Genomic DNA, 24666 nt, shown 5'->3' with positions numbered 1-24666 from the left:
GGACATTCATATCTCATTCTCAGCTACCACATTTCATTAAGTCCAAGCCTGGCGGGCTTCAACCTCTCACTACAGACTTATTCTGTCATGTTTTGTTTTGTCCCAGTGAGACTATTAAAGATGCAAGTGGTAATTGGCTAATATATCCATCCATCCATTATCTATGCCAATGTTCTTTGAGGGTCATAGGGGGAGCTGGAGCCATCCCAGCTGACTTGGGCAAGAGGCGGTGTACACACTGGACAGATTGCCAGCAAAGCAGGGCCAACAAACAGTGACAAGCAACAATTCCCACTCATATTCACACATTTGGTCTATCTGATTAACCTAACCCCAAGCTGTATGTCTTTGGACTGGGGGAGGAAGCCAGAGTACCTGGATAAAACCCACACGGACACATAGAAGAACATGCAAACTCCACACAGAAAGACCCCAGGCTGAACAGGGATTCGAACCAGGAAACTTCTTGCTGTGAGCGACTAAACATCGCACCACTGTCGGGCCTTCACTAATATATGATAACATAAAAATTGTTTTGGGATGACCTTCATATGTGATTTTGATTTGATTGTAGATTTTGTATTGTTAAAGAATAACAAAGTATCCAGATACATAAGTAGTTCTAGAAAATGATGTGAATCTTTTCAATATCTGTAAAATAGTTGCAAGCACTGATCACCCCCTGGAATTATGAATACATGACAACTAGAAATGGGTTAGATATGAAAAAATATCAAATGAATCCAACAAATCAATAGACAAATAAGTACGTGGACACATTATTGACAATAATGTCCAGTTGTTCAGAAGACTTGTCAAACAGCACATTAGTTATTTTTCAGTCTCAAATGATGCTGAATTACACCACTGAAAACAACAAATAAAGGCAGAGCTAGTTGGTGTGATAACCAGTATCAGTAATGAAAAGGTGACGGATAACATTTAAAGAAATACCATACGGCTATGATGCAGACTTTATCAAAGGTTTTCGTCTGGACTTACTGAAAGTGGAGTAAGGGTCCAGTGGTGTTGCTTGACTGAGGCATGCTAGTTTACCGCTGCCAGTGATTAGCCTGTGCCAAAGAGGGGGGGAGCACACAGTCCTTTAACACAAAGGTTGTAATTTTAGTGTTCATAGCAGCCTTCATAAGTATCAAGTCATCTTGGCATCCCTTCACTCGTAGTGTGTGACTGAGGAGGGGACTCACCTGATCTCAGCTAGGCTAGCTGTTGTGTTGATGTCAGTGAAGAGCTGAGCTCTACTGCAGGAGTGGGAGAGCCTTATGGTTGATAAACGTTTATACAAAAAGCCAAACAGAAATGCGATTCCACGACAAGCAATTCTTTTTTACTTTGGTAGAAGAATATAACACGAAAGATAACGTGTTCCTCCGGGTGGTCCCCTCCTGCGGGTGTTTGACTGTCAGGTAACCAACGCAGGTGTTTGGGTTCTCACTGACGAGCATCATGGCGGCTGTCAGGAGAAACATGTCAGTTTAAAGTTTTTGTCACACAGGCGGCTTTCTTTAGACAGCTTTCTGACAGAGACAACATCCTGCAGGCAGGTTGTGTGGTGAGTGAGCTAGCAGCTAATTGCTAAGAGGCTGATACTGTTGGTTTAAGAGTTACCTGACAAAGTAAAATTGTTACGTGTCAGTTTGCATTGTAAAACAGTTGCAGAGTTTGATACGAGGTGAGGGTTCCTCCTCCGTGATGTTTACACTCTCTGCAACTTTAATCAATCTCGTTTCATAAAATTGACTTTACACTGAAGACTGCAACTGAGGTTATAAAAAAGCAACGTATCTAATGATGACGCTGATGGATAGAGATGTTTCATGGTAGACATTTTAATCACATCTGTTATGGAACCTGTCCTATCTGTGTGAATCAGAAAACCATCCCAATGAGCCACTGTGAACAATATCATGTGTCTTAGTTGTGAAGTTATTGGAAAGTGATTTGAAATTACTTACATCTCTATTTTTCAACCATAGAATGTAAAAAATATCATGGATAAGTAAATGATTACAGTTTAATTAGTTACACAGTCAACTAATAGATTGCAATGTTAATTAATCTAGATCTGCGATTAAGAAACACCAGACCAGACCATGAATAGTTATTAATAATATTGATATTAATATATAAGTAGTATTTTTGTCAGGTTTAGTCAGATACAAATATTTGACTTGTTTGATGCCAGGAGTTAAATCAATGTTTTTTGTTGTTCAGTCTGTAGAAGAAATCTTTGAACTGCAGATTTATAGCAACAATAAACTCAAATTCAAGTCCTGACACTAACTGGAAATATGGTCTTTTTTAAACGGTAAAACCACATTAACCCGAAACGAGGTTCATCTGGTGAGGTCAGTCATCCATACCACCCACACATGACATTTTTTCATCCGTGTTTCTTCAACTCACCTAAGGCAAACTTTGATAAATATATTACATGTCATGAATATTGAGCTAAAGTGCTGTTTGTCAGTTGGCACGGATAGAAACTGGCCTCCAGACTTTTTACCACAACATTCCAAAAAAAAATTATAACTGACCTGAGGTAAATAAAAACTCTCCCAAAATCTAAAATATATATATATATTTAGAAAGGAATATATGTTGAACAGAAAAGTTATCCGTGAAGATTGGAGATGCTGTTTATGTTTACAGAATTTGTAAACATTTCTATCGCCAGCTGCGTCTTTGCTAAATGATGAATAAACTAATGATTATACATGTAAAATCTCTTTAGTTGATGATGCTTACCAGAGCAGATGCAGTCTGTCTCGGTCCCTGGACAGAAATAAAATACTGTATGTCACCATGGACCCCATAGTCTGTTTCCCCATTACTGCTCAGTTGTCGTCTGTTGCTCTCTGCTGTGTACTCTTAGAGTAGGGTGTTCCTAACACCTGCAGTAAAAACATTATAGATATTAGGGGGAAATATTTTATAATTTTGATTGACTTATATTCAAACCCCGGTGTGCAGCTCAGTGCACTGCGAATGTGAACGTGTTCAAATATGGCTGTATGTGTCGGAGGGGGGCTCAGTCCTGGTTGTACTATCAGCCACGTGCAGGCTTTTCCGCTTCAGTGAGCTCTGATCTATGCACAGTGTGACCATGTGTGTCGACACTGAAGTTCAGGATTTACTGCTGCTGTTGCTACCTCTATACTTTTGCCTGCACGCACTCACAGAGGTTTTCTACCTATCGATTCTATTTTTGTGCCACACATATAAGGCAGGTGTGGAATGAGGTTTATATCAGTACCCTGTACTCTATCTGTGTGGGCTTGCTGGTGGAGGAGATGGCTCTATCTGTAAAGCCGTGCTGAAAGTAGCTTAGCTGATCGCTGTCCATGGTACCCACTCTGAGCTCAGCTCCTTGCTGAGTGCTGTGTCTCAGTGTGTGTGTGTGGAGCTTTTGATGCCCCCTCACACACTTTCATATATTTTCACAGATACACACATGTAGTGTCTTTACATAAATCAAAACTTGTTAAAGAATTTATACAAACTAATTGTCTGTGGAGTTTCATAGTGTATGTAAGTATGATATGTGTGGTTGATGTGGTTTATGGTAAAGTGGTTTACAAAGGAAGTGACAGGACCTGCTCCAGATAGAAGATAGTTGCTTGGCAATAAAGCAATATCAATAAATCTCGGAACCAAAATGTTGTCGATAGCAATATATAAAGGATTCGATTTATATCGGTGTATTGATTATGTATTATGAAAGCACGACACATGAAAAAGAATGACACATTGATCTAGCTCAGATTTGTAAAATATTTTACCTATATATTAAGTGTTTATCATTCTCTGCTCATAAAGAAGCCTTCACCCAGGAACAAAGATCAGCCCTTTCAATTTTGAAATAATCATTTATTGTGGTAATTGTCAGTATTGACTGAAATATATGTATTTTAATATAATTTTTTGCCATATCGTCCAGCCCTACTTGATGACATTTCAACTCTCACTCAAACGGCCTCTTCATTGACTGGTGGAGTCCCAGGCAATAAGGACTGAAGGGGCCTTTTACATGAGAGGCGAAACATATTGAAGAATCCAGCTGGCTTCGAATAGCACTTACAAAGATATACAATCGAATTGTTTTTATGTTGACTAGAATGCATTTTTAATGTTTTTAAAATATCAGTGCCTCCACAAGGACCACTCATCATGAAAAGATGTGTGCTTGTGGTGAGCACTAATGGCTGTATGAAGCACTCTGGGTAATAGCACCCACCAAATACTCTGGGCTTCGTTCTCAATACATGTGCAGCACCAGAGTAATTCCTATTTAATGATTATCAATTCATTTTTAAGTGTTTTTTTTGTCAACTTTCAGGTAAACTGAGAACAAAATGAGGACGATGATTCACATTGTTGGTGTGAAAACAACTGCATGTTAACAGTGTTTCAATGTCAGTTGAATCAGATGAGCAATTTGATCTTTTTCTTGTGAACAGCTGTTTTATGTTTGTAGCACATTAGATCATGGTTATGTCGTCATTTATCACCCATGGGTCAATAGCACAGTAATTGCACCTCTGCAGCCTTGCTTATGCGAAGGGTTGGCCATTTCACAGTTCATCTCCAAAATGGCAAAATGATTCTAAGCGCTTACACTAACCTAATGTCCCGTGTCTCCATAGCTATCATAGGTAATGTTACCGAACAGAGGGATTTATTTTATTTTATTTGTGCTGTACTGGTTTAAGGAATGATCTTCATATTTCATCATTTGTTGTACAACAGAGCTTACTGGTTAGACTCTGTGTACTGTGTCCCTGTGTTTATAGCCTTCCTCCTTGAGGCACATGTTGACTTTGTTTCCATTTCTGCATAATTTGTTGTCAAAAGACAGTAATAGTAGATTAGTGTCCAGAGAGCCCATAATGTCTTTGTCTTTTGGTGAACTGCTCTTTTCTAACTCTGCATCCTCCTGTCATTTTTCTCCTTCCAGACGCCAGTGCTTTGGATTCTCAGGTTTTAAGTCATTGTTTATCAGTTATCATCTACAGTACAACCATCAAAATCACTTTTGATTTCATTGCATGTGCATATGTATTTTGTTTTTTTTGTGTTGTGTGATTGTGCGTTCTTGTCGTATCCACCTGTACAGTCAGAGTTTGTGTCTTTTTTCTTGTAGATAATTAGATGTAAGTTATAAAAGAGAATGCAGCATGGGTTCTTTGAGTCGTGTTGTTGTCACTTTGTGCTGGTTGTCCTTTTATCAGTCTCTTTTCAGAAAATGATTTGTGTTTCAAAGTGGACATTTTGGCCAGTGAGGAGGGAGCATTACACAATAGGCAAAACTGGCCTGAAGCACCAAGAGCGGCAAAACTCTCAGTCTTGAGCCCACAAATTACATTGATGTGGAATAATTTGGTCTTTTGCCTGTGGTGCTTCCCTCCCTTCTCCCTGTGCTGCAATTCTTCCAGCCTATCATTTATCTTATCCTGAGTTGACCTCCAAATATACTGTATTTCCCCTAAGTACATTTTGTTGCACTGTATTTTTGTTGTTTAAAAGTCCTTCTGAGTGCTTTGTGTTTAGTTGTGTGCACTCACATCGTATTCCTTGTCTTACATTAAGTGATCTTTCTCTCCACAGCCTCGCAGTCTTTTGGATCCCAAAGTGCTCGGCTTGCAGACTGATGGGTGAGTGGTGGCTCACACACTGATCTGATCAGTTTGCAATTACACAAATCTGAGCGGCTGTTGTGTGCCCCCATGCTGCGCCACATGAAGCAGAGAAGTTGCAAACACACAGATTGTCTGACGTGCAGCCGCAATGAGGGATATGATGCTCCCTAGTTTTTGTGTCATACCACAGAGAGAAGGCTGATATACAAGATGCCTCATGCCTCCATGACATCTGTAAAGGAACTCATCCCCTTGGATGCACTAAGCGATTGTTTACGAATGGTTAATTATGAAAGTGATTGGGGATTTGGGATCAGTGATGAAGCCAGCTGTTGTCATAGGTCACGAGAGTTAAGAATGGCTAGTACATATATTTACCCAAGCTCATGACAAGACTATGCAGCCACCTGCAGCGTGTACTGTGCATAAATGCAGCGAGAGCAGGGGGCCTGTGCAGCTCCTCATGTTGTGTATCTTTAGGGTCATACCACTGATGTCACTGAGAGGGCTGACAGGAGAGCTCGAGCAGCTTTATCTGCGTGGAGGCATTGGGGCCTGGATGTCATGTTGAGGTCATTAGGGAGGCGTTGATTGACAGTTTAGGTGATGCCATCGAGAGCTGAACAAGAAAGGAGAAGGACTGCTGGGAAAGCACTGAGGGATTGTGCACACGACAGTTGGAAGAAGGAGAGCGCAAGAGAACCAAAAGTGTGGCGAAGACTGAGAGAATCATCTTAAAATAACTTTTTCCGATACGTGGATTTGCATAGATTTAGCTGCTGTTGGCCTTGACCAACGTGCAGATTACTATCTTCTGCATTCATAGTGTGTATTATAAATCCAATGGGTATGTATCTGTAAAAGCATGTCTGCAGCAATACCCGTGCAAATTGAGATCAAATGGATGACGGGGGAGCCTGTGGGAATGACAGAGGTTGAGAGGAGCTCCAGTGTAGATGGTCAACACCATGTGAAGTCAAGAGGAAGGGGTGAGACAGGTTAGGTCGGAGCCATGATCCATTGTGTTTACTGTGTGTAAATCAAGACCCCACTCTTTCACCGTAGTAATGTCTCCCCCAGTGTGGCATTATTATGTTATTAATACACCTTAAATCTGTCTGCTTCTCCAGGGCTGGCAGTATTCTTTATGGTATTGACAGCATGCCTGATTTACGCCGCAAGAGGATAGTGCCGCTTGTCCGAGACCTGGTGAGTCATCTGCCCCAACAAGGTTATGTGTGATTTATGTCAACTCTATCTCAGTGACCCCAAATTAAACCACACAGAGTGAGTATGAACCCCTGCTGCAGACAATTATTTTAATTGGCAACCTGCTATAATGTGATGAAGAGTGACAGTGTTTGTTTCTTATCTTAATTTCCCCAGGACCCTAATATTCTTTGGGCTTTGTTATCTTTGTCTGAGTTTGGCATTTTGAATTATGACATGTTTGGGTCACTAAATGATAGAGATGATACTTACCTAACATATGTAGACCTGATATGCAAATTATATATATTATATTATATTTTATAAAAAGTTGAATTGTGATACAATCAAGCCAATAAGAAGTTTATATGGTGATTAAAGCAACCACTTAAGTCCCTTGCTGTGTAGTGTAGAGCACTGCCTAGTGGGGATGTTAAATATAACCTAAGCCATAACGCTATGGCTTGATTAATTACCCCAGAGAGTGTTTAAGGCATTGCATCACAGTGATGCTTCTCCATTTGTTTTTTACTGTGACATAATGTGTTGTAACATATCCCACAGGGAGGCCTGTTACAGTGCAGCCCACTTGAGCACTGTACAACGCGTTTAGTCTTTCTGATAGAGAGCAGGCTGTTGTAAGACCAGTTATTATTTCTGTCTGTATATAACTGTTTGTCTATTATGTTCTGTCTTGTGTCTGTTTGTTACTCATCTTTATGTGTTTCAGCCAAAACAACGGAAATATTATTCCACTCACTAATTTAAGTCTCTTTAAAAACAAACCTCTACCTGTTGATTTAGAGTTTACTGTGAAATAATGCAAATAGCCGTTTATTCAAATTTATAATACAGCTTGATGTCATACACATAGATGCTGATGAATGTTTATACCACAGTGACCAACATGAGTTGATGCTGTATTTGTCCATATCTCTCATGAAATTAATAACCAACAATGTCTTGGTAAGTATAGGATGTCGTTTTTAATTTTCAATTTATTTGGATTTTGCGTGTATATTTACCATCCCTACATAGACCCATAACAGCTATGGGTGATATTTTTCAGTGAGTTGTCAGATTTCACCCTCGCCGATGCTTGGCCATTTTTCTCCCTTTTTTTTCTCGTTGCTCGGCAGGTGTCGAAAAATTTGCAACTTGAAATGTTGACAACTCAACCCAAAAATATATACGAGAGACTTCATTGACTTCTGATTTAACTGTGTGAGGCTTTTAAATCATGTAAAAGTGACACTGAGCAAGCCTTTTACACTTGGGATGAAGTCACTAGTCAGCAAACAAATTGGTCCCCTTTCATGCCTCTCCTTTGTCAATGTCCCACATTTGCTGTGCGATTGCTTCAGGGCAGCAACAGCGTTTGATTGGAACAGACAGTAGGGTCCCCCGTATAATGTCGGGATGCGAAAACTAAGAAATAAAACCCTCCCCCAAAAAAAGGAATGTCGAAAATTAATTCACAAGGCACTGAGCGCTATATTGTAGCTGAATAGATCATATCTGGACAGAGGTCATATTGTATTGCCCGCAGCAACCTCAGCAGTGCTGGTGCATGTTGATAAACTTACATCAACACTCACAGTTCATGTAGAGGTCACGACTCCTCCTACATTCTCCATGGCTTCCATGGATCTTTACCATAGCTGGGCTGTACGGACGAGAGGGTCGTGGTAAAGACTGATCCAATATTGTCAGCTGTCCATGTCTGCATTCCTCTGTCACGTAACTTCCTCCAGTATGGGATACATGTTGATCAATTACTGGTCACCCAGACTCAATGGATTATTATATAATGGCTAATTTACTTGTGTGTATTTGTGCGTCTGTACTTGTGTGTTACCTGTTTGTGTTTGTGCGTGTGTGTACTTCACATGTTTGAGTAAGTTATTGGATGTTTGGGCAGATGTGTGTGTGTGTGTGTTTTCTTTCTTCAAAGTGTGTGAGTGTGAGTCTGTGTTGTGCAGTGAGCTGGCTTCACCCATACATGTGTGTGTGTGTGTGTGTGTGTGTGTGTGTGTGTGTGTGTGTGTGTGTGTGTGTCTTGTATTTCTGTTTGTGTCAAACTAATGTGCAGAGCAGACAGCAGAAAATATGGTCAAAGCTTCATCCAATAGAGAAGTGAATATAAATGCCAAGCATGACTGCAGTTTAGCAACCTCCAATGCATGAGTGGATAAAGAATCATGCAACGGCTGTATAAACTCTCTTGATGAATAGCTGAATCTTTCTAGAGCTCTATGCCCTATCAAGCAGTCCTGCATGGCAGTTGAGGCACCTATGCTCTCAGTATGGAAAATAAATACCACAAATTCCTCTGCTGTTTGTGCCTTTAACATTCGCCTCCTCCCACTCCTGTGCTAATTAGATGTCTTTATTCTTTCATCCCCTGTTTACGGCCTCCTGGAAATCACAGGCTTTGGTAAGCCTACTTTCTCTGTGCACTTTGATCACCCGTTCACAAGCCATTTAACTCTGCATAGATGTGTTTTCTACATGTGTACATTCATCGCGATGAATACTGCATAAAAGTGCGGAAAGGTAAAACGGCTCGGTGAATTTATTCCTTTTCATCTTCTTCTCTGTCCCTCAGACCCTCACTGCTCGAAAGGCAGGCATCTCGTTCGCTCTGGTGAACCGGTCCACCCTGAATAATGAGGACCTGGTGAGTACTAACATCCTCGCATTGCTTGCACGAAAATCAGCTACTGGCTATTATCAAGTCTTACTGGATAATGGAGGGTTCTTCAGGGACATGGGCTGCAGGACCAATGTTCTCATTATATGTCAGGGAGGTGTTTGGAGAAGAGGTTGCTGGAGCTGAGACGGATTTTTATTGCCGCTCTGTTTTGCTGTGGCCATTGTACTCCAGGGCTCAGGAGCACGTTGCCAGGAAAGCAGGGTTCCAAAATGAAAATGAGATGGACTGCATTAGTCAGTGGCTTTATTTCTTTACATGTACACAGAGTTACGGCATCTGTCTGTCTGCCTGTCTCTCTGTCTATAATAACCCTTTATTAAAATGGTCTCTGTAGCCGGCTATTCATTTTTCTACTGTGAGCCATGATAATGGTCACTGGGTTGAGACACAAAAAATAATCTGAAACAGTAAATTAAGGGAAATTATTACTAATCATTTAAACTTTTTTTATTTTAATTTACTGCAAATTTACTTTTAACCCTTTTAAATACAAGTATTACTTTGAGTTACTTTTAATGTGAACTTTATTTTACACTGTTACTGATGTTGTTAAAAATAACTCTAATACACATTTCTGTCATTTAACAAAAGCCTTAGTGTGTTTAATAACCTATGCTGCATTGAGTATTGTCTTATTAGTTTTGGGACCAAAGGGATTTTAACTTAATAGATAAAATTAATAGATAAAAATGATTCTTAAACAAATAATAGTTTTATGATCTCGACCCAGAGAAATGCATTTTTGGATTATAGATAAACCTTCTGAAAGAGGTTTCAGCTTCTAAGCTGTTGGAAGAGCTCTGACACACAGTCTACATTCACTGACTGAGGGTCTGCTTATATTTTGAGAAGAAACTAGCACAGAATACATTCCCAACGTCATTTTTTACCCCTTTCATCGTCACTTACAAAAAAAATTTAAGGAGTAACATTTACTCATTACACCAGTAGACACTTATAATATACGATGAGCTTAGTCATACACATTTCTGTGTAAACAATGCACAAATATTACATACAGGAGACATGGCCCTGAATTTGTACACATCACTTAGCTTTTTCTTTCTCTTGACTTGGTGCTCATGGTGCACATGGCCAGTTGCCCTAAAGTGTAAGGGTCTTGATTGCTTACTAATAGCTGGATTTGATTAAAGGAGCTTTAGGGATGAACAGCTCATGTCTGCGATGAGGGGGAAATGATGTGATAGATGCATTGTGTTGATTGGTGTATAAAGGGAGCATATTCTTTGGCTACAGTGGTAAGTAAGGCTTGGACTTTAGGGATAGACGTCCAGTGTTCTGATTAGGAACAAAGAGGAAAGAGTTAATAGTGGTTGGCTGAGGGGAGCTGAGTTCAGAACAAATGCAGATTGTGTAGTTGTGTTAAGTAGGACAAGCAGATGTCAGAGTTTTATCTGCTGCATTAAGTCCAGGAGAGTGCTTCCCTGTGAGGACTGCGAGCGAATATGAACGACCATATGCGGTTGTAGAGTGCAGAGGATCCAGGCGCAGAATGCAGAAAGGAATAAGAAAAGGACTGCGAGAAAAAGGAAGGAGATGAGCATTGAATCAGAGAAGATCAGAGCAGAGAGTGACTTGTCACCATGACCCCCTGGCCCTGAAGTCCCTGATCAGGCAGCCATGTTGAACAATCCGCCCTCTGGTCCTTGGAGAGATGTTTGAATATATGTAGAGTGCGTCCTTCATTTTTTCCTCTTTTTCTCCAATTTCTGTCTTCACCTTGGCTTCCATCAGCACCCTCCTGTTGGTTTTTACCTCTTTCAGCTTAAAACACATGATGAAAATGACTTGCTCCGTCATTGGCGACCTATAGACCGCCTGATGTGTTTTCCTTCTGCGTCATGTTTCCCATGTATCTGCTTTTTAGAGCAGAATGGAACATTATGTACATCAGTGTTCAGAGCTGCATGTGATCTGAGCAACACAGACTTTTAACTGTGACTGGCAACAGCAACTGGGGCCATTACCTGCTGAGACAGAAGCTCAGTCTCACTTGTACTGAGGAAGAACAAAGCCAGGATCTAACGTAGTTCAAGGACTGCCTGGAAATAAAATGTGATGCGTTGCTGCTATTTGGCAATAAAACAATATCAATAATTATTGCCATTTAATTTCCATAAATAGCATTATATCAAAAGTTCAATTTATATGGATAAAAAAGCTTATGCAATGTGTAAGTACAGAGGGGATATATGATCTACTCCAGATTTATAAAATATTCAGCTCTTGATCAAGGGTTTGTCATTCTCTGCCATACATATCAATCATATCGTCAGGCCCCATGTGATACTTAAGGTAACTTAACATATCAGACCACTGATCAGCGGTAAAATATATCACTGGTTTTACAATGCTTGCCTGTGCTTTCAATCCAAATACCTCAACCATTGATTTTATGTTTCCACCCTTGACAGTCTGGTTGTTGGTTGGTTTGTTTTTAAGCAAGATTACACAAAATCTAGATAGACTCCTACGAAACTTGGTGAAAGGATGTGGTATCAGATCTGGACGACTACTGAAGCTTTTCTAGTTTGAGGTCATTTTTGAATTTTGCCAGACTGAAATAAATACTGGAAATGGTCTAAATGTGATACTTCCAACATGTATTGTGAAAAAAAAAACAGGACCAAAAACATGGATTTGTTGTTTAGGCTGAAAACATACAGTGGTTATTGGTTAATATAAAGACTTTGAGGATGAGGAGGATGTCAGCTGACCGGAGGTTGTGCAACTGGAAAGGAGGAGAGATTAGATTCTTCTCTGTCATGTTGGTCTCAAGCGAAAACTGCAGCTGTCAATCACTTCGAGCAGTGTCTTGCACAAAATCATCAGGGTTACCTCACAGTGTAACACATGAGACTCACACATGCTGCACTCTTCCTAAATCTGCTGAGCTGTGTGACATATGGTGTCAGGACTGAGACTGTGGAGAAAGAGAGGGATAGAGAAGGAAGGTGGGAACTTTTCATAGAACAGAAATAGATGTGTCAATGAAATCACCATTGAATTACTTATACAGTACATCATTCAAAGAACTAATCGGAAATTAGTTGCAATCTTAATGTGACTCACTCATCTCCTGCAGGCTGTGTCAGAATTAGACAGTTCAGTATTACGTTTGGTGAGTAGAAGGCTTCCAGTCGTGACCTTAATGTAGTTGTGGCTAAATCTTCGACATCTGCTTCATCTCATCGTCCTCAGATTAAAAGAGAAATCTCTCTGTCTCCTTCTGTTTTTTATTAAAGGTCCTCCAGCGTTCTGCTGCCTCTCAGTTGCATCAGCAAACTCTTACAACGTTAGATAGCCCCGTTGTCCTGTCATCTGCTGCCTTTTAATCATCTCTGCAAGAGTGTGTGTGTTAGTGTGTCTCTGCCTTTCTGAGTGGGCAGCGCTGAAGTCTGAGCGGTAGAGTGCAGAGCTACTGTTCAGGTGTTAAAGCGCATTGTCAACACACTGGGAGCTGGCAGCCGGGGGAAGGGCAGCGGGGAAGGGGTGAGGAGAGGAGAGCAAGTGCCTCTTGAAGATTTATTTAGCCGCCATACATCTCCTTCTCTTTCTCTGTCACTTTCTTTCGCGCTTGCTCTCTCGCTCTCTCAATCTAGATAATGCTCACTTTTAAAACCTTATTTACAGCATCCATTGATTCTGCCTCCAAGAATTGGCAAGTCCCGCTTCCTTTTCCTCTCCTTGCGGATGGAAGGGCTGTGGCAGTAAAGCGTTCAATTTGAAGAGGCCTTCTCTTACACAGCAATCAGTCGAGACAGGCCCCTAGTAGACTTAAGTATTTTTGTCTAGAGGAGTTTTTGTCAGTAGACCACTCAATGGGAATAAAGCCTGTGTAAAGGATGTCGTTAATCTAAGGTTAATTAGATGTAAGTCTGATTTACTCTCTCTGTTGACGATAAGGTATTCAGGAAGGGACCAACGTAGCCCCCTACATGTTATCTCCAGGAATAATGAAATCCAGGGAAAGAAGAGAGAAGCTTGAAAAATACTGCTGCACTGATGAATGATTGCTGCGAAAGCTGCATAATTATCAACATTATGGTTGGGCTGTTTTTGTGTAAACTTTACCCAATCTTTGTGTTATTATGTTGGCCATAGTGTTCCCTCAGCAGGTTGAGATCAGCACTGCCATGAGTCTTACAACATGAGCTGCACCTATATGGTTTACCTCAGCCCCAGATCCTTTTTAGCATTGTCATTATACCAGAGTTAATATTACATGTCCACAACGCCTTCCCTTTCTTTTTCAGAAACAACATGTCTTCAAGAAGACTCTCCAGGCTCTGATCTACCCAATTTCATCCACAACACCCCATAACTTTGAGGTGTGGACGGCGACTGCACCCACCTACTGCCATGAGTGTGAGGGACTGCTGTGGGGCATCGCCCGTCAGGGCATGCGCTGCTCGGAGTGCGGCGTTAAATGTCACGAGAAGTGCCAGGACCTGCTCAATGCAGATTGTTTACAAAGTAAGGAAAGAGATTGATGTGCTCATCAACACTAATAGGCACTGGCTGAGAAAATTCAAAAACTCAAAACACTGTGTGTGTGTGTGTGTGTCTATGTGTGTGTGTGAGTGAGCGAGTGAGAGAGACACAGAGAGAAAAAGACTGTCAGAGAGCAAGTATGATTTGTGGCCTTAACAGCATCTTATAGAGAACTATGTTAATTGTCATGATGTCAGTTACGATTGATTATTTCTTCTAACAATGAATTGATACATCGAGATGGATTGATTCTAAAACCATGTGGTTGGTCTGGGAAATGCAAAGTGCTTGTGTTAAACTTGATCTATGATATTAACTCTGTAGTTTTTCCTTTGCTTGACGTTTCTGAATCATTAAATACCATCAGTACAGCTGCACAACATGGGTGTTGTTATGGGCATGTGTGTAATACATAAAACATCTTCCCCTTACACTCATTGCTTCAAGTGACATGGTGCATATATTTCCCTCAGTCCAGTCACTTGCATTCATTACAGGCTCTAATCAGCTTTTCCAATCAAGCACACCCCTGTTGTTACACTGACAATAAAGGGAACAATGGACATGCAGGCTTCAGGATGATTCCCCCCACAGCAATTCTCACACACCTTAAGTGGATTAGCTACACCCATAAAAGTTTGTGTTATTATATCAGTTACACACTAGTAGAACAGTTCATCTATGTCATTTTCTGAACTCTTAGCACTGCAGATACATGACACAGATAAAGAGAATTAAGCTTCACGCTTGTCTTGTAGAGGCATTCACATGAATAAAGACGCACACACACCAACATTAATGCATGATTTCTCATCTTGCACTCAAGCTCACACAGTCAGTGTGTAAAGTCACCCTGATGCACATTAGATCGGATTTTATGCTGGATGCTTTAATGTTGTACAGCATAATCTTTATTTAAAAAATGGAACTGTAAGTCATATGATGGATACGCAGAACAAATGCCCTGCCACTGAGATGCATCACCACTTTCAGTGCCTCTGTATTAAATATGCAGACCAGTGTGCTTAGACACTCTATCACCATTTGCTTGTTTCAGGGGCTGTGGAGAAGAGCTCCAAGCATGGGGCGGAAGACAAGACCCACAATATCATCATGGCTATGAAGGAGCGCATGAAGATAAGGGAGAAGAACCGTCCTGAAGTGTTTGAGGTGATCCAGGAGATGTTCCAAGTCTCCAAAGAGGAGGTCATCAGCCACCTGAAGACGGCCAAGCAGGCTGTGCTTGACGGGACCTCCAAGTGGTCTGCCAAAATCAGCATCACAGGTTAACCTGATAAGACTAGATAATACAAGATACAATAATAAGATAAGATCATTCTTTATTAGTGGGGGACATTTGCCATGTTACATAAGCAAAGTGGAAAGTAAAAATAGAAACATCTGTAAGACATAATAATATAGTAAAATAAATATCAAAACATTAAAAATTTACATAATGAACAACAAAAGTGGAAATAATATTATATATAATAAATAATACAGGATTTTCCGTACAGCATATTTACATTACATGAACAGAAACTATGTATTACATTTAGCATGTGTGTAAATATATATATATATATATATCTATGAAGGATATAACATTGTTTATAGAAGCTTCACTCACACATTTATCCAGCAGCCAAACAGTGACAAATATGTTTTACCTAGTAATGGCTTCAGGTGACCCTTGACCTCTGAACTATGACCGTTAACCCTTTGCTCAGTCCTTTAACCCCAAATAAGTGAAACTGTCATTACAAGTCGAGCTCATCTCAAATGATAAACACTGCTATTGTAATTAGTATTTACTTGCTATTAACCTCAAGATTGTGGTCATTAACCTCTGACATGACACCACAAACAGCAGTGCACATTTAATTAGAAATAAAAATTGATGCGGTGGCTTTGTGAGTAGTTTTTTAATATTGCTTTGATGGCTACTGCTGAATCACTGTTGTGATGGCAGTAATCAAAGACACTGTTGGTCATCATATTGATTTTGAAATCAAAACACAACTTGTTATAACAATATTCTGTCTACTTATTCACCTAGCCTAGTTCTGTTTAAACAAAAACGTTAATTTAAATAGGAACTCATTCCATGACAAGTAGTTATAATGAAAACAAGACACAGGTTGAGCAATGGGAGTGTATATTGGGTTATAATATTGCTTTACCAATGTTAGACTGTTGCAGAGTAAATACAAAGCACATCAAGGTCTGTAATAAAGAGACTGTGCTGAGTCTTATTATAGGTCAAAGTACTTGCTGCAGCCGACAGAGATGTTAATATCTTTTTCACAGCTCACTAGCATGCTAATCTGTTATACACACACTGTGTAGAAGTTGATATTACACATTAGGTGATGAAAACAATTTGGGCATTTACCTGTGAGGGGCTGATGGGAAGCAGGATGTGGGACACAATCCCAGTCAATCAGGTGTTCCCTGGGTTTTCTCTGAGGGTGACTGTTGAAAATTTGTGCATTCTGTTGAACTGGAATTTGTCCATTTAATTTACATACACAGTAAATGCCATCACGTAATTAGTTGATCCTTTAATATGAAGTTATAATCAACACACACACAGTTTGAGGTGTAGAGAGGAGGCAGGTGTAAAGCCGAGCTCTGCCTGCCTGCTGAGAACTGAATGTCCATCGTGGGGACATGAACAGCTACAGCAGAAACTACCTGATGACTTCTGCCTGCCACCCAAGCACAGTAAAAACTTTACTGGTGTTTTTACTGCTCAAATAGGCACTGGCATTTTTTTCGGTGCTGCCAATGGCCAGTCCAGCAATGACAGATGGGTCAATGTGTTTGTCGAGAGGAAGAGGGAGAGAGAGAGAGAGAGAGAGAGAGAGAGAGAGAGAGAGAGAGAGAGAGAGAGAGAGAGAGAGAGAGAGAGAGAGAGAGAGAGAGAGAGAGAGAGAAAATAAAATAAATTACCCAGATTTCATGTAAATGAAATCTGGGTAATTATGAAACGGTGGCAGGACAAATCCAACTTTGGCCAGCTGCCACAGTCTAAGTAATTAATGGCAATGACTGCAATTAACTGACTAATCAAAAACGGTCATAAACTTGCATCTCTAACCTCAAACCTGGACTCCAGTCCATCTCTTTGGTAACAGTGCCAGGCCCAGCTTGTTTAGTGCCTGCCACTTCTTGTCAATGTCCCCAAGAAAAAAAGAAAGAGAAAGGGAGACAGTTAGAGAGCGAGAGTCAAATCATTGGATTGGAGGATTGAGAAGAAAAGAGGAAAAAGTAAAAAGAGGGAAACCTGGGAGAAAGAGACTGGATGCTGAGAAAGATCCAACGTTGCCTCGGACAATTTCACAGGGGTTTATTGAGCGGCCCATTTTAGACTGAAGCTTTTGATTTGTTTTTTATTTATCACTTGTTCAATAAAGACCCACTGGCATTAGCTCTGACAGTGACCATGAGACATTGTGTATCGGGTGAATTCGAAGGCCAGGCTGGAAATACCAATACGAACCTGAAGACCAGGCATTCTATCATCTGCTATTTTAAAATCTGCTAATCTTTACTTCTACTATTGTCCCTGTTAATGCACCAAATACCTCACTAGTAAACATGCAGTGAGGTAATATATTGCATCAGTACACTAGTGTTTTTGATATGTCCTGTTTTTTATTGTCTTACAATATCTCCTGACAATGTTTTGAATTACAATACTTCATGAATGCCTCACTCACACGCTTGGTTAATGTATTAAATTGGAACGATGAGAAATGATTCTCTGCACGCAGAAGGAAGATTTTATCTGTTGACACTTTCTGATATGGGGTCTTTGTTACTCCAGTCTTTATTTAAACAAGCCAATCATAACTTATTTGGTTCGGGCAAAACATCTTTTGGCAAGTTATTCATCTTACTAGCAAAGAGCTTGATAAACTGTTCAGGTGATGAAACAAAAAACATTAATCCAGTTACATTTAATAAAGGAAAACTAAATTGTGCTTTAGAGAAAAGTGAAAGTACAGCCATTATTTAGAGGGATAAGTTATTGCTCAAATGGGCAATATTTTTTACTCAAGAACTTACTTCATAGTGATTTTCTATACAGTAAATGTGATGCATGAGTGGTATTTTTGTGAAGAATGAACATAGTCAATAGCTACCGGATATAAGCGAGATTGGTATATGGACAGTTGTGGAGAGTTAGCATATAATGTCAGTTGTAGCCCCTCCCCCAATTTCTCCGTAAAAAGATGTGGGGGAGGGGGCTTCAGCCACGGCTTGGTGATCCTACAAGCACTTAGTTTGAAGCACCCTGACCTCTTTATTCATTCGTCAGTGTCTTAGGCCCCTCCTTTACCACAGGAGCCATTTGATTTTCAGTACTCCTGGAGCAGGCAGGCCGTGGCTCTTGAAACCTCTACATCCTGCCCACCTACTCCTGTCAGCATTGGGCTCAGGGATATATATGTACCCTGAATTATTTAGACTGTCACTTATGCATATTTGATGCTCCAGTGTCCTTTTTCCCCTTTGTGGCGCTGTGAAATACTACTGTCTCTCCATCTCTGCACCTTTCCCTCTCTCTGCGTAGAAGTAAGATCCTGAATCACCGATCTTTCTTTGTGGCCAAGTCTTAGCTCAGCAGGATCATTTTAAAGTAGTGGGCACACACAGGGGTGGATGGCTACCTATAGCCAGGATGTAGAAATAGCTAAATCATAGAAAAACTCAGCATATCTCCAAAAAGATGAATACCTGCAGTTGTCATTGAACCAAAGAGCTTCTTTGTTGCCTCAGCTTTTGGCTTTTGGCAGTGACGGTTCTTGATTTTAAAATTGGAATCTGTAAGGAGCCCACACACAATCCAAGTAAATAGACCATGTTCAGGCAAGTAACTAGTAAATACTAAAATGAAAATATAGTGGTAGGTCATTCAATGGGATTTAGAAACATATGTAAAACCTCACCCACCAAGCCCAGTGCTTCCTATTTTAGACTTCCAAAAAGAAAGTTAAAATGTCATGCCACTGTGTTATAATTTAGATAAGGCCAACAAATATAATTGTAAGGATTCAATATTTTTATGCACAAAAAATGTCAGATGTTTTGCCTATACAGTGTTTATATGGATATTCTCTTTCCATCTCTGTCTCGTCTCCAGTCATGAGTGCACAGGGCTTACAGGCCAAGGATAAAACCGGCTCCAGCGACCCGTACGTCACCGTCCAGGTGGGCAAGACCAAGCGCAGGACAAAGACCATCTTTGGCAACCTCAATCCAGTGTGGGATGAGAAGTTCTTCTTGTGAGTGCTCTTTATTCATTTGACCTCTATCCAACCAGATTGCCCCCACCAAGATTAAGAAGGATCACATCCACGGAATCTCAAAGCATTAGTAAATACATTTAGACAATTTTTTTTTAATGGCTCGGGGAAATATCCACTGTTATGACATGTTACTCACCAGCTACACTCCACCGACTTTGGAGATCCAGCTGAACACATCAGCTTTATGATGGCTTCCATCCATTCAGAGAACACGAGTCCTAGCCCTGTTATTTCAACAACAAAATAAATCCATCTGTACTTTAGTGCTTTAGAGGCACTTCTAATGCCTCATAACTTCTTTATTGTGTTGAAAGGTCCCCTCTTTAAGCTATTCTTCTTGGTCAGTAAAGGCATTCATAGTTGCCATTGTTCTCCCTCTGCTTCATTTGTTCATACTCTTATTTTGTTCTACAACAGCAGGAAATAACACTGTTGAGCACTTGTTAAATCATAGGTTTTCCAGCAAGTAGATTGCAATGAATGATTATGATGTTTGTAGAAAAGAGTATAAAATGTAGCCTTTGAGAACGCTCTGCAACACATGCCATGTCTGAAATAAAAATAAATTGAAAATCAAAGCTGTGTAATAGCTCAACCGAAACCTGGGTGCAAAATCAGAGTTAAAACTTAGAAGCAGTTTTCTTCTACATAGAAAACCTGTACCTATATAGTTAAAACTTTCAGAGGAAAGTTGTTCTAAGATTTCAGCTCTTTGCACCACAAAAGAAAACTGTACAAAACTGACGTGAACATTTGACCCAGGTCTTGCTTCCAACCCACGGTGCTCCAGAAGATCCCCTTGCATTACTTATTCATCTTTTTCTTTTCTTTAAACTGTAATCCTCTTGCTGTGAAAGGGGAAAGGATCAGTGAGGGCTCGTCATGTTGACTTAACCCGAAGAGAGAGCAGCTTAATGGCATTTCATTATTCATGCAAGAGCTGAGATTTTTAGCTGATATCCATAAAAGAAGCCATAAATATTTTCCAAAATATATTTTCTTAGAAATGTTAATGGCAAATAATAAAACACTTTTTGTTTTTCATTTATTTAACATTCCACCCACAGAATTTAGATCCTGAATTTATGCTTCAGTTTTTATTGATATTAGTTTTTGTTAGTTATTTTTGAAAACTTATACTGACATGTGTGAACTATATTACGATTTTCTGTGTGTTTGTGTTTCAGACACAGACTAGGTTCCACACCTGTAATGAGACTCCAGGAGGGGCTATAATAAAACTTTTTCCCATTACTACAGGGATGTAGATTAATAGAGCGATACATTACTCTGTGTTTGGCAGAGAGCAAAGCCTCGGACTTGTGGTGCAGCAGCAGCAATTGCTAGCGCTGGAAAGGGATTGCTTAAAAAAAAAACTGCAGATACTCTTTCTCTGGCTGTGGCACCCAAGATGTCATTAGAGCAAAATGTAATCTGTTGGTTTTAATTCCAGAGCCCAACCATCTGACCCCATCTAGCACTAAGTGCTGTGGCCACCTCTGTTCTGTTTAGCAGTGTCATGTGAAATGTCCGGCAAAATCTGCACTAATGCAAGAAGGGCCAAAGAGATATAGCGCTTTCAGGAATAACAAAATCCCTTCCCTGATGAGCTTAGCATACATTTGGACAGAATATAAATACAAAGATGCACGGTAAAGGTCATGCAATGTCTCGGGGTAATTCTTCCTGCCAGCTACAGAGCCCCTGTCCACAATCCCGTTCTAAAAACGCATACTCACTCATAACCATCCATGTTCACACACTAAATACACACATTCCCTTCATTTGAATCCCTGGCAAGACATTTTTCTGCATATGATACTTAGAAAAGGGGCGAGATATATATATCTCTGACTTTACATTCATGCTTGAATTGTGCATTTGCTGCTCCACTGAATGCCCCACTCCTATGAGCTGGCACTGAATGTGCTGTTGCTGTTTGTGCTGCTCATGTTGTTGTGATTGTTTTGACCTGGCATAATCATCTCTCGTCTTGCAGCGAATGTCACAACGCCACTGACCGCATCAAGGTGCGTGTGTGGGACGAAGACGATGACATCAAATCACGGGTGAAGCAGCACTTTAAGCGCGAGTCAGATGATTTTCTGGGCCAGACCATCATCGAGGTTCGCACTCTCAGTGGAGAGATGGATGTTTGGTACAATCTCGGTATGTTACCCATTTTAGCTCTGTGTCTTTTGTTACAGCTTAGATGCAATGATGAAATGATAGCGGAACATAATACAGCACTAATTCAAATAAAATGATGACTCGTTTGGGAAAAAAATGCTTTTGAAATAAGACCCCTCTCTTATTTTTAGGGCTAGTGATGATTCAATTTTTTGTCATATACTCATGGCTATAAAATAAACATTAGATTGATTTTCTACTGATGAGGCTCAATTTTGCTCATCAGTAGATAAATATAGAGAAACAGACTGAGCCTTCCATCATACTCGAAATATGAAACAGACAAAATGGAGAAGTACCATCCTAAAATCATGGGGGTGGGGAGTAGTTCAAGGGAGACGACTATATGATAAAAAACTAAAATTCAAACGATGGGAGAACTTTTTGAGACTTTGTTAGTGGGTAAAAACTGCAGGCCTCTTTATGATGTAACTTCACCTGGGACAAGCTGGTCAAGATAAGTCTTTCTTAAAAGATACTCTAACACAACCTCTTCCACAGTCTATTTGTTTGAAGTTGTCAGAAACTCTAGATTCTACACTTCCCTTTAGTGATCGTATTGGTTTACAACCATGCCAAAATAAAGGAATCATGGGAGTATGAGCGATTACATAGTTTGAATAAGACGTATCTCTTTTTGGCAGTAAGGGCACGTTTCGTACCTTATATTGGTATTAAAGTAACATTTCTATCTTCCAAAAGTAACCTCTTAAATGTTGAATATTGTTTTAACACATGCAGCCACTCAAGAATCTGTCCTGAGTAAAAAAAAGCCTAGGGTTATTATAATACTTTGTTCATTTAAGGTGCACTATAAAAATTGTACACATGGAGTTTGGTTTATTAAACATTATTTCAATCACCATTTTTTGACCCTGTGATAACAGTGGTTAATCTGCAGGTTTGTCTCAGAAATCAACTCTGATGATGTCAGTGTTGTTAGCGGAATCATCTCAGCTTGGGATCTTTTTATCATTATAAACTGGGTTGTTGAATCTGAAAGTTGTGGATATTTACCAGTTGATGTTGATGCTTTAGTCTTTCCCTCTCGTATGTCACTGGTTTCACTACACAGCACGAGGTTGGCAGCATGATGGGAGCTCCCACTTCTGTTGAAGTGACTGGCGGCTGCTGTCATTGTTTGCCTCTCGAGCTTAAAGGAAGCAATCTGTGCTAATAGTGACCCCTGCCCACTGCTGCTGCCCTGTGCATTTTTAAATGTCCAAAATGAATATCTAAACAGGCCATTGAGGGTGTGGGTGTCACCCCCTCCAGCTGCTCTCCTCTCTAAGCCTCTTCATCTCCTCTTCAATCTCGGCTTTTGCACTTGCAGCACTGTCGCTTTGTCACGTTATTATGTTTCACTTGTCTGACTCTTGATCTGACTGTAGAGGAACATGTCACACATTTGAAACAGAGACGATGATTTTTATATGAGCACACACATGGGAGGGGGGGGGGGGCATCTGTGAAGGCACCCCAACAGCTGTGAAGTCATTTGCTCCAGGGCCTCTTGGCAGTGTGTCTCACTGCATTTGTGTGGTTTTGTGACTCTGCGTGTATCTACTGTACATGCTTTTAAATATAATTACAGAAGATAAATGAAATTCCCCAAAATACAAGTCATTTCAGCTACTGATAATCTAGTGAAAGTGTTTTGTTGTACACACATGCGGTGAATCAGTCATTGCTGATGTCTTGGACATGATGTCATACCCCATGTCTCATTAATGTCATTTCTCTTTTATGTGTTTGATATGTCATGAATTTTGTCAAGGACACATTTCTAACGAGGTGGAAAGTAATATTCTGAAATGACTTTTACATTGTTCTCACTGAGTGGAGTCACTATTTATGTCCTTGAACTTTTCTTATTTTCACTGACTATTGTAAAACCCTGAGAATTAAACTTGTTCCTCTATCTGATACTTTGAAAACATATTGAAATGTAACTCAGAGACAAAACTAGAAATCTAGTCTCTCCTTCTGAATTGTATTTGTTTAGTTGTTGTTTTTATCCCTTTTAAAACACGTAAGAACAGTGCTATACAAACAAAGCGTACAGTGTAATAGTTTTGTATAATGTTTTACACTGATCTATTATTTTGTGGTTCTAAGGACATTAGTCAACTTTTTGCCCTCTAAAGAAGTGGCTTGTCTCATTTTAACTGATTTCCAGTTATGTTCAAATTCAGCTTGTTTGTTTTACAGATAAGAGGACAGACAAGTCTGCTGTATCTGGGGCCATCCGACTCAAGATCAGTGTGGAGATGAAGGGGGAGGAGAACGTGGTTCCTCCTCACGGCCAGTACACCTGTTTACATGAGGTAACAGTTGCAAAAAGAAACATTAATCTAACCAAAACAGCTGTTTCCAGCTGCGATACGGGTCGTTATGGGTTCTTTCATATGAAACCATTCTACATCAGCATAACCCGTTGCTCCTAATTTATTGTGCCACTCACAGAACCTGTTCCACTACCTGACTGAGATGAAGAACAACGGGGTGGTGAAGATCCCGCAGGTGAAAGGGGAAGAGGCGTGGAAGGTCTACTTTGACGACGTGTCTCAGGAGATAGTGGATGAGTTCGCCATGAGATACGGAGTGGAATCCATCTATCAGGCTATGACGTTAGTACCACCCTGATCTATGGCCTTTTACCTCACCAATCTGTCACTGTCTAATTCGGCGAAGTGGAGGAGAGACAGAGAGGAGAGGTGGAGAGGAAGAGACCAGAAGACCAGACACGTAGTAAAGATGTCCCCTCAGCGGAATCAGAGCTGGGAGAACTGTTGAGCTCCCAAGTTTGAAAGAACTCCTAACCTACCTTGGTCACAGTGATCATGAACATATATAGACAGTCTCACTTCCTCTTCTCTCTCTTTGTCTCTGTGAACCTCTCTGACCCTGTCCAACAATGAATGTCTCTGTCCCCCTTTGTCCCATACACACTCACACGCATGCACACAAACACACACACACACACACACACACACACACACACACACACACACACACACAGGCACATGCAAAGACAAGCCAACTGTCACTCAAAAAT

The 24666-nt window shown here is 40.3% G+C and overlaps 1 protein-coding gene across 1 annotated transcript in view; it reads left to right on the top strand.

The window, feature by feature from the left end:
• The window catches only part of LOC132998896 (protein unc-13 homolog C), a 106633-nt gene that overhangs the window by 7620 nt on the left and 74347 nt on the right, over nt 1-24666 (top strand). The window contains exons 2-12 of the mRNA XM_061068641.1: nt 4979-5001; nt 5629-5675; nt 6791-6869; nt 9301-9306; nt 9478-9549; nt 13863-14082; nt 15158-15385; nt 19253-19394; nt 21418-21587; nt 23820-23935; nt 24075-24238. Coding sequence (XP_060924624.1) covers nt 4979-5001; nt 5629-5675; nt 6791-6869; nt 9301-9306; nt 9478-9549; nt 13863-14082; nt 15158-15385; nt 19253-19394; nt 21418-21587; nt 23820-23935; nt 24075-24238 — 1267 coding nt within the window. The remainder of the gene's footprint in view (nt 1-4978; nt 5002-5628; nt 5676-6790; nt 6870-9300; nt 9307-9477; nt 9550-13862; nt 14083-15157; nt 15386-19252; nt 19395-21417; nt 21588-23819; nt 23936-24074; nt 24239-24666) is intronic.

The sequence above is a fragment of the Limanda limanda genome, chromosome 3 (genome assembly GCF_963576545.1).
Source record: "Limanda limanda chromosome 3, fLimLim1.1, whole genome shotgun sequence".
Classification (NCBI taxonomy): Eukaryota; Metazoa; Chordata; class Actinopteri; order Pleuronectiformes; family Pleuronectidae; genus Limanda; species Limanda limanda.
The sequence above is the reverse complement of the archived record's forward strand: the minus strand, read 5'-3'. Positions and strand labels throughout refer to the sequence as shown.